Source organism: Megalops cyprinoides, chromosome 12 (genome assembly GCF_013368585.1).
Source record: "Megalops cyprinoides isolate fMegCyp1 chromosome 12, fMegCyp1.pri, whole genome shotgun sequence".
Classification (NCBI taxonomy): domain Eukaryota; kingdom Metazoa; phylum Chordata; class Actinopteri; order Elopiformes; family Megalopidae; genus Megalops; species Megalops cyprinoides.
The window spans coordinates 30,401,933-30,412,744 of record NC_050594.1 but is presented as its reverse complement, the minus strand read 5'-3'; the positions used below and the strand labels follow the sequence as shown (position 1 = coordinate 30,412,744).

The window sequence follows — 10,812 nt, the reverse complement described above, 5'->3', positions numbered from 1 at the left end:
CTGAAGATTGTGTGGAATTGGTCATTTCCTCTGTGATATCTTTGAACTGTCTCAGTGGCTCTGGTGCTATTGGGATAAAGGTGTTAGAAACTGACCTCAGACACAATCGTAGGCCATGGCCAATGAGATGTTAATGTATGTGGCAGGCTCTGAGTTCTCTGTAATGGACCTCCTGAAGTAACATCCTAATTCCTGCAGAAACGCAATGGATTCAAGGCAAAGTTGCACATGAGTTAAGTAAGCACACAGGTGAATCTTGTATTAAACATGTCTGGCTTGGGTTGAACTGTCAGAAAGCATTATTAACTTTTTCTCAGATCTGTTGGTGTTTACATGTTTATCTACTGTTTCTATTGGCTGCCTGTTATTTTAGAAAATGTGAGTTCTGTAGGAACGGAGAAATAAACCACAATCTAAATTTAGCCGCAAGTGCATGCATGTATGTCTTGAAGCAGACAGGAAATATCACTCAGCTGAAGCGATATGGGCACCTGCTCACAATACAAACACTTATCAGCGTACATGATTGATCTGCGGCTTGCCTATCGGTCCTAATTGCGAGAAACCTACTGTGGTATTCAAAATATAACGTGAACCAGTCAGGGGCCCGCTTGCCCTTTTCATTCCCTTTTGCATCTGATTTGCATTAGGCCTATGCTTCATGTGTGCCTGCTCCTCACGCATTTTAATGACTCTGTGCTTTGGCAGATTTTAGTTGATGGTAGTGCACCATTGAGTCAAGGCACAGGGCAGGATTTTGTGTAGGTGACAGTTGTAGAGACAGACTGTGCACCAGCTACATGGCTTGAGTTGTACCTCTGGCAGCCTGAGAGATGGCACGATGGTGGCACTCTGTCTTCATGTAAGTATCGAGTCAATTCATAATGAAAGCACATATTGAGCAACCGCTGAGTTTGATTAACTATTTCTGGACCAGGGTTGCAAGCCCCATGTCAGGTCAAGTTTCAGTTTTTAAACAGCCTAAAACTATTGCTCTCACAAATAGCATAGCACTTTTAAAAAAAAACAAAAGTAACAACTGTGGTTGCACAGCACATTTTAGACATGAAAATGCCGTTTCTGTTAAGGACATTTTAGAAAGCTCCTTGCCTACGCTCTGCCAACAGCAAGACCAAGTAACAAAGTAGTTCAATATCACTATGTCGAAGATCCTTTTACAATGCAATGTTTATAATTTGCCATAGGCCCATATGGACCCTATATAGGCTATAGGCTAAATAGGCCCAACTTCATATCTGAATTGTGCCCTTCTGTGTCTCTGTGTGTTTAATGTGTGAGAGAAAATTCTGTTTTCTTGGTTTACATACACTGGATGAAGCCAGGCAGCTAAGTAAAAGCTGGCATTGTCGATACACAAAACACAGAGGAGCGTGACTTCCACGGCTTATTAAGAGATTGACATTGTTTGCCACTGCCGAGGCTGGGTTCTTAGTAAAGAGGGCACAAACCGCGGACTGCTTCAGACCACGCACACGACTCCTCCTCAAGTGGTACGAAGTAGGCTGGCAGACACAGTGTCTACTGTCTTTCGAGCGTGGGCAATAGGTACACGGTGTTTAACGATCCCCCGTAACGAAGTAAAATGGCATACTGCCCCTTTAAGCACAGTGGGCACCTAGTTGTCCACACTGTACTGTACAAAGGGAGATACCCTTTAAAATGGTTTTGACAGTTTACCCAGCAAGCCACGCCCCGTTTCCGAATAGTGGAATCGCATTGGCCAATAAGCCGGACGCCTTTGTCTTGATTGGTTGTTTTTTTCGTAGGGTCCCCTCAGCACTCGGAGTTGCTGAATATTGGGTTACAGTGTGGCAAAATGGCGGCTGTCATTCAGAATCCACTCAAAGCGTAAGTAATTTAAAAATTGAGTACACTTGCAATGTATGGACTTTCATGCTTATAATTGTGAATATTTTTAGAATGAAGCACACATAAAACAAACATAACAGATCAATACAGTTGTTGTAGCTTTTTGAATATTTTTGCTTGCATAATGTTCTTCCACATGCAACTGGACAAATAGCTAGCTAGCTCGCTAGGTAGTTGCTAGCTATCTAGATAATACCCAGATAGTTTCTGTGTTTCAACCCGATACAGGTGAACAGTGAATGCACAACATAGTCAGCAGAAGCACGTTTGTTGTCGTTATTTGGTTTCACTCTCGAACGGATGGCGTTGTATTTATAGAAACATAATGGTTTAATTTTGACAGGACTGAGAACAAAAAAAGTATATTCCTCACAGTCTACTGTGTTCTCAGGACGGTCCCGTTTTCTTGAAATATTTTTTCTTAGATGCTGTTGTTATGTCTCGACGACAGGAGGACAGAGTTATTGCGATCGGTGCCGATTCGCAGTCGCTAGTTAGATTGCAGACGTTGCAGAATGCATGGTTTAATTTTTATGACAACGATGTAACGGGGAGTTGCTTGCTACATCTTTATTTGATCATCAACGATATCGCAAGCTACGGCACCCGTAGGTGATTAGACCCAGTTCGTACTCTTTGTGGCTAATCCTGTATCTTATAAATCGGAGAGTGCTGTGGTTATCTCGCACCAAACGTTTTGGGGGAAAGTTAGCTAGTCGTGTACGGACATATTAAATGAAAGGCAACTTTATATCCTGTGAAAGGGAAAAGTGGTGATTAAGCTGTCGCGAAAGCAACGATTATAACGGGCTTACCTGCTGTAAGCATTTCGACGCTCTAGAGAGAGAAAAGGCAATTCGAGGGCATGTAAACGGTTGTTGGGTTGTGTGGGGAAAGTAATAAACATACTGTCAACCGAGTGTTTGGCGAATCGTGCATTCATTTGGCAAATCATTATGTGAAAGCCACAATGTGTTTATTAACGTCAGTGGGGATCTGCAAGCTCGAAGAAGCGTATTGCTTTGGAAACTGTGATCCCAAATTTTGGGTATATTGTCTCATAACTTCTTATGAACGCATATGAGTGTCAGATTCAAATATCGTATCGAATACGATGTCAGATATCGCGGAACTGTTAGCTAATCAGTTAGCCAGTGGTATTGTATCGTAGTAGCATTTCATTTTTTAAGAGAACCGTGTGTTGAGCGCACATTGTTGGTGTTTGTTGTAACTACATGTGAACATTGGTAATTACAAAAAAATAGAGGTGTTAACAAGAAGTTCGTCATACACTTCACTTTGTGTTACACCAAAAAGAAAAAAGAAAGGGACAGACAGATAAGCCATTAGCCTAAATATTCCAGGCGAGTTGGACTAATGATACTGTAAATTAATCCAATATTTTCCAGAACAGATAGCAATGGGAGTAATTCTGGAAAATGTTTTTTTTTTCCCTCATATGTTGATGCAGTTTAGTCAAGACGCATAATGTCACCTAAAGATTTTATAGGATCAAAGGTCATTGACTTCCTTTGCATTGTTTTATACCCGTCTGGAAGCGCAAACAGGAGACTGCATCTCTGGCATGTGAAGGATAGCGTCAAGACCTCTACGCTCAATGTTTCTGTTGCTTCAGGCTCTGATCTCTTCTGCCTATTCATCTTATATTTTTAGCACAGTCTACTTTAGCATGCTCATTACCTGCATCATATAGTTAAAATAATGGAGTGAGCGTGTGGAGAATATGATTGCTACGCCTTTGGTTAAGAAGATGTTTAGCCTTAAAAGAACAGGTGGAGTTAGCACCCGATCAAATCATTTAATAAGGAAACATCTGCAACAACAGCTGCCTTTAGATTGTGGCATTCATGTATGACATGCATGTAAATACAAGGTAAAGAACTGATATGTTTGTAGTTCCTCAACCTTATTCCGCCTTTTCTGCCCCAATACTTTGATTAGGTATCTTTTTGTGATGTTTTTCCCTTAAGTTCTATCCTGTATGATTTCTTGGCCTAATCACAAGCCCCTCTCTAATTGAAAAGAACTCTGGATTAGTTTATTAACAAAATGGGTTCCTCAGTTTTCAAAATAATGCTAAAATGTTTTTTATGCTCCCACTCATGCACCTACACAGTAGAGATATTTTTCCAGAATGAGTCGTTTTTCCGTTATTGAGACCGGATAGAGATCCCACATTAAAGAGGAAAGCGCATCAGGACGTGGCACAGTTAACATTGTCTGCTGTGGGAAGCAAACCAAAGAAATACCCTAATTAAGAGTAGAGCCCTGCTATTATCTTGCAAAGAAAGTTGCCTTTGTTCATGTCGCGAGAGAGAGCGAATACCAGGAAGAGGCAGTCGATGGGGTTCAGATCGAGATTAGAGACGGTCCTGTGTTCTGTGCTGATTAGGGCATGTGAGAGCATTCTAACAGGCCTGCACCCCCAGCCTAGCCTGCGTGCGCATGTGGCCCTGGGTTCTGTGCTTCATATAGCTGCTCCAGACGCTCCCCTCCCTGTCATGTCCGCGCTTTCTGGTTTTACCATCAAGGCCCTGTATGCACCGTACCGGGGGATTTCAGCACATTTTCCCCGAAGAAGAATGAAGAAGTACAGGCCGTTGTAAATAAAGTCGAGAACAGGGACATGGCTTGCTAGTGCTTGTATTACACTACCATGTAACTTGCCAGAATAAGTATATGGATAAAATCGCAAGTCATACTGTTAACTTCGTATTTAACCTCAATTCACTTCTCCCCATAAGAACCCCCCTGTAAATTGTAAAGAATTTGAACATGCAATGCCAAACGTCACTTACAAAAAATGTGTATGACAGGCCAATATGATATTTGGTAATGCCATGGGAGATTTTTTTGGGGGAGGATTGACGCGTTCAAGCTCATTGCTCCACGATCAGGCTGTCGAACGAGCCCGATATTTATTTTATCTTTCGAAGCTGAAAGCCACTCTCCCATTCTCTGTCCTTGCTGGCGGGATTTACGGTGTTAGTGCACACCAGCTCTAGTGAAGAAGTGTTTCCATTGTGGGAGCTGTGTGTGTGTGGGTGTGTGTGTGTGTGTGTTGGCAAGCATTCCTCAGCTGTGTCCACTATCACTGCACTGATGGGCCTTTTTTTCTCATGGCCACGACAAAAGAGAGCGTTCTTCTCTTTACCACCACAGAGTTGTAGGGGCCAAATACTGATTCTGAGAGGAGAGAGGGAGTGAGTGAGGGAGGGAGAGGGGCCAGGGAAAGAGAGAGAAGGATCGGCGCTCCTTATCTGAGGACTGAGTGAATGCAGAGGGCTCCTTGCCCTTGAGAAGAGCATCTGGCATCGGCGGGATCCTCCGTCGAGGGTCTTCCATCTGGCAAAAAGAAAAAAGCGTCCAGGAAAGGTTTAAAGCCCAGCCGGTGTCGAACTTCCACTCTTGTGGCAGAGAGAATTTTGTCTCCTGTTTTCCTGGTTTCATCCAAGCTGTTTACCAGGATCAGAGAGACTCTACTGCATGTGCGACTTCCTGGAGCAGGGACACCCTGTGGAGAGAGCCAACGTGACCAGGCGGATCTGCGCTCAGTATGCTTGGCTCTCTCTCCCTCCCTCTCTCTCTCTCTCTCTCTCTCTCTCTCTCCCTCCCTCCCGCACTCTCAGTCTAACGCGAACTGGACCTCTCGTTAGACTGAGAACAAAGGACCTCACAGGGCAAACCACCTGGTTACACGTTATCACCCAGGCAGCGGGAGCGGACGTTGAGTTGAATAGCGCAGCTCGGCTCTTGAGCGTTGCAGATAAGCTTTAGACATGACGGAGACCTGTGTCGGAGTGACGCTGTGTCCAAACGGAACGGTCTCCTGCAGGGCAGCCTTCCTCACCCTGGCCTGTTATGTATGCCTGTTCCCCGTCCAGAGGATATGGGGCCCGTTCTCGTAATGGGAGCACAATCGCAAGATTGTCTGGCGGTCGCTGACACCGCTCACGCCATTGTCCGTCCCCGGAGAGCGGGCTGAGATCAGCGCCGACCGGGGCCGGCGCCTAGCCTTTGTTCAGTCTGTTACCCCCCACCCCCAGTTTGGGACGGGGGCGAGGAGCGGGGCAGGCGCGGGCGGGAGGGAGCAGGCGGCTGGGCCTTTAAGCGGAGGAGAAATGCAGATTAGCTGAATCCCGGGATCCTGAGCCCATCTGTCAGGAGATGCTCTGACAGAGAGGAGGTGCTGGGTGCGAGCGGGAGCCCCATCTGCTCCCAGTGTGCGGCAGCAACCGCCCCGGCACCACCGAGGGGGCTTGCTGAGAGCCTCTCCGCCCACGTCCAAACTCCCCCCCACCCCCACCCCCCCACCACCACTAGCACAGTCTTTCTTTTCAGACGGTGTAGTTTTTGGTGCTGCGCTATTGTCCCGGCTGTTTATTTGCTAGCTTGTTCTCGCCTCCTCACCTGTGGTGCTGCGAGAGGGGAGGGGCGCTCTCGCACCCCGTCACCGATTCCACCTTCAGCGCCCGGATTGGGCGGGACCTCCCTGTTCATTAACAGGAGTCTCGGGACACTCTTTCATCAGAGGCACCGGAGAGAGCAGGAGGGGGGAGACAGCGCCCCCCCCCCGAAAAGCTGTGACTAATGAAGTATATCAATCGGCTATAATTAGCCACGGCTTTTCGCTTCAGACTTAATTTCATGCATTTCTCAGATCCTAATTAGTCACGCTTGACACTAATTGGATGTTGCCTGCTCATGTGGTCCACTTTGATGGCTCGGGTGTCGGAGGCGTCGGAGTGAAGGTGAGGCGGGCGGTCAGGTGGTCCGCGGCGGCTCTGTTCTTTGGTGCGCGGTCACAGCGGAGAACCCTGCTCCTATTGTTCTGAGCGCGAGCGTGAGAGCGTGCGTGCGTGCATGCATGCATACATGATTAGGGGATTGTCTGTCTCGACGAGCCGCCGGTTGAAGGCCGAGGCTCCCTCACAGCCCCTGTGTTTCGAGCCCGCGTGTGCGCGCGGGGTGAGGCCGTGCGTTTTCCTGCGAAACGTGTGCTGTGTGCAGCGGGGCTTTTGTTGCTGAGGCTGCGGTGACCTCGTGAAGGTCTGCGTCTGGACACGCGAGTCACTGTCTGCCTTCTGCCGGAGCGGGGGGTTTGGCCCGGCCAGCGCCGTCGGGGTGCTGTCTCGCCGGCCCCGGTCTCCGCAGCGCCGTCGCCTTTTTCCGCCGGTGACAGGTCGTTGTCAGGATGGAGTCTGTAGCGTCTCCTGCCTGCGTTGCCATGCCGATGCGGTGGCTTCTTGTGAGGCAGCCTGGAACTGCGAGAGAGAGACCAGAGGCCCTGTTATCTTACCCCGCCCCCCTCCCAAATACTGACACCTGCACTGACTCATGGGATGGCCCTCGGCACAGCAACACCACAGGGGACCAGGAGATGAGAATACACTAAAAAAAAGCTTCTCACTTTCTCTCTCGCCCCTTCTCTCTCTCTCTCTCTCTCTCTCTCTCAGTTAAATGCAATTCAAATTCAATTCAAATTAAGCTTTATTGCCGTGACTTCACTATGAGCACTATTGCCAAAGCGGGGTTAAAGATAGGACGTATATCATGCAGCGATAACCATAACAATGACAATGGAGAAAATGAGAAACAGAAATGAGAGCAGAAAATGAAATGCTGAAAACGCCCAAGCACCCCTCTCCTCCTCCCTCACGGTCCTCCCCCCCCTACCCTTTTCTCTGTCAGTCTGAAAGAGAAGCGTGTGGGGCTGCGGGGGTCTGAGCCCCTGGAGGGGACACCCGCACAAAAGGCCGAGCCCCTTCCCTCTCTTACTTCCTTGGCGCCCCCCCCCCCCCCCCCGGGCCCTGGCTCATGGTCCACACATGTCGGGGCTGACCCCTTCCACCGGCCGCCTTTATCCCCGTCCGTGGGGCGTCTCCCACAATGCACTGGGAGTCATAACGGGCGCAGTAATCTGATTACGCCTCGCTGTCAGGGCTCATTGACGGGCTGACAGCCATTGTGGCGAGCGCACGGAGGGGTTTAAGTGGTCAGCGATTTGCAGGTCTCGGTGAATAAAGCCACATGACCGAGAGGAGGAGGGCGTGTGTGTGTGTATGTGTGTGTGTGTGTGAAAGGCCTCAGCTGCTTCCGGATCATTGTGTGGCGTCTGGATCATTACCTCCATAGCCTCAGATCACATGCAAATGGAGCTCCTATACCTGTACTCCTGAGGTGCTGAGAAAAGGCTAAGCAGTACAGTGTGGCGCAACCCAGACTTCTGTTGCTCTTTTTCTTTAATTTCTCACCTTTTTTACCCAACTTTTGGAGCTGGGTTTGAAGCCAGCTCCCTGTCATTGTCGGGCGATGACACAGCCGGACTTGAACCTGGGCCTTAGGGCTCATCCTGTTCCCACTTCAGGTGACTCGTTTCGGATTGAAAGCTGACCGGTTGCACAGGCCAGTAAAAGATACTATCCAGTCCAGAGTTTTTTGATTGGAGTATGAGGATCAGTGACAAGCAGTGGAAAAGCCAGCCGTCATGCCAGGCTGCTGTTATTTAACCCTGTCAGACAAGGACAGGAAGGCCAGCAGGCATAGCCTGAACACCTTCCCCACCTCACTGTTCAAAGCAGATACTTTTAATGGGAAGAGGTGTTTTTATGTACCAAGTGCAAGCCCATCATACCATGTCCAAGGTAGTGAAGGTGACTTTGTTTATATTTTCTGCTGCCATGGTTCATGTCCTAGCTTTGGCTTACTGTTGCATTAGGCCTTATATCTTTATTATGCTCAGACCATGCAGAATTAGAGTTGACTGTGATTTGTGGGCATGGTTCAGGGTGAACTGGTTTCATTTGGCTTTAACCAGGCTCCTCAGGGAGGCTGTTTTTATTGGATTAACACAATGCCCAGTAGGTCAAGTGGAAGGATCTGCATAGGATTGTATTTACCATGGGTAATCAGTGTGAGAAACCGGTTGGTATGCTAGCCTGAGTCTGTGTTTTTGGATTTTTAACAGTTCATTTTTTATCAGTGTGTGTACTTACATCAGCTGCATTTTTAAAGGGCTGTTTGGACTACCATTCCTCAAAAGTAGCTTAGAGGTTTAAGCTAGAGCAGGTGACAGCAGAAAGGTAAGCCATGGCTTTCAGTGGTGAATTACAAATTTTAACCCCCCGCGCCAATGATATTTCCCCTTACTGAAGTGCCGAATGTCTGACAGGAGGGCCGCGCCTGTTCCAGGGCCCAGCTCACCTCGCTCCTCTCCCTCTCTCCTCGCAGCGATGGCCCTAAATAATTAATTGTCAATTGGATTAATGGCCGTGTAATGAGTTTGTATGGCCCTACACTTGTCCTGAATGTGCTGAGAGGGAATAAAGCTCCTTTTTCCAGCCCTCTTTCGTACAGCAGTGCAGAAAAAGGAGCCAGACCGTGATGGATTACTGCTCCCACCCCCAACGCACAGACACACACACACTCACATACAGACACACACACACAAAGACACACACACACACTCACTCACATACAGACACACACACACACACACACACACACACACACACACACACACACACACTCACACACTCACACACTCACACACTCACTCACATGCACACGCACACTCACGCATATACAGACACACACACACAAAGACACACACACAGTCACTCACATACAGACACACACACACACACACACACACACACACACACACACTCACACACTCACTCACATACAGACACACACACACACACACACACACACACACACACACACTCACACACTCACACACTCACACACTCACTCACATGCACACGCACACTCACGCATATACAGACACACACACACAAAGACACACACACAGTCACTCACATACAGACACACACACACACACACACACACACACACACACACACACACTCACACACTCACACACTCACTCACTCACATGCACACGCACACTCACGCATATACAGACACACACACACACACTCACACTCACATATGGACACACAGACTCATACAAAGACACACACACACTCACTCACATACAGACACACAGACTCACACAAAGACACACACACACACTCACTCACATACAGACACACACACACACACACACACACACACACGCACACACTCACTCACATACAGACACACAGACTCACACAAAGACACACACACACACACACACACACACTCATGCACATAAAGATACAAAGACACACATGCACACACATGCACTCACACACATACAGACACACACAGTCACACACTCACACACACTCCTGGCTCTGCTTTCCATCCAGCACTGCACCCGCCCCCCCTGTCTTGCTTGGCCGGGGGGTCACCGTACGCCCTCCCCTAAAATCGCATTTAAACATGCCGTGTTCTGCAGCCAGGTTGCACAGCGCCGGGTCCAGGCGTGCTGCTCTTGCTTGGTCCCACAAGAGGAAGGCTTCGATTTCATGTTTGGTTTGAGCTGAGGCGGTGTAGGAGACTGCAGTGAGACCGGGGGGGCGCAGGGGGGGCTCCGTCAGGCTGTGCAGTCATGGCACAGCTGGTTCTGTTTTCTTTTCCTAAGGGGCCAAGCAAGTGGAGAATGTGTTTTCTTTTGAGGATTCTGGGTGTGCTGTGTATATTATATATATTTTGTCTTTACGTAGACAGTCTATGAGTTTATTATGACGTTATGTAGGGATGAATGTAACATTAGTTGAGTGGGTGAAATAATAAAAAAATAGATTCAGTGATGGATGGACTGGGGGAAGGGTATGCGAAACCCCGGCAACCGAGACACGGTATCGGGGGGGTTGGGGGGGGGGTGCGGTGTGTATCATCAGGGGGAAAGAGAGAGAGGTAGAGAGGGAGGGGAGGGGGAAGGAGGGAGGGAGACCCAGGCAGAGTGATAGCGTGAAGGAGAGGGAGGAGGGAGGGGTGGAGACGTCC

The 10,812-nt window shown here is 48.4% G+C and overlaps 1 protein-coding gene across 1 annotated transcript in view; it reads left to right on the top strand.

The window, feature by feature from the left end:
- The first annotated feature begins 1,603 nt into the window (after window positions 1-1,603).
- Window positions 1,604-10,812, top strand: part of dpf3 (D4, zinc and double PHD fingers, family 3) — a 47,993-nt gene continuing 38,784 nt past the window's right edge. Inside the window, exons 1-2 of the mRNA XM_036542325.1 lie at window positions 1,604-1,628; window positions 1,788-1,869. Coding sequence (XP_036398218.1) covers window positions 1,604-1,628; window positions 1,788-1,869 — 107 coding nt within the window. The remainder of the gene's footprint in view (window positions 1,629-1,787; window positions 1,870-10,812) is intronic.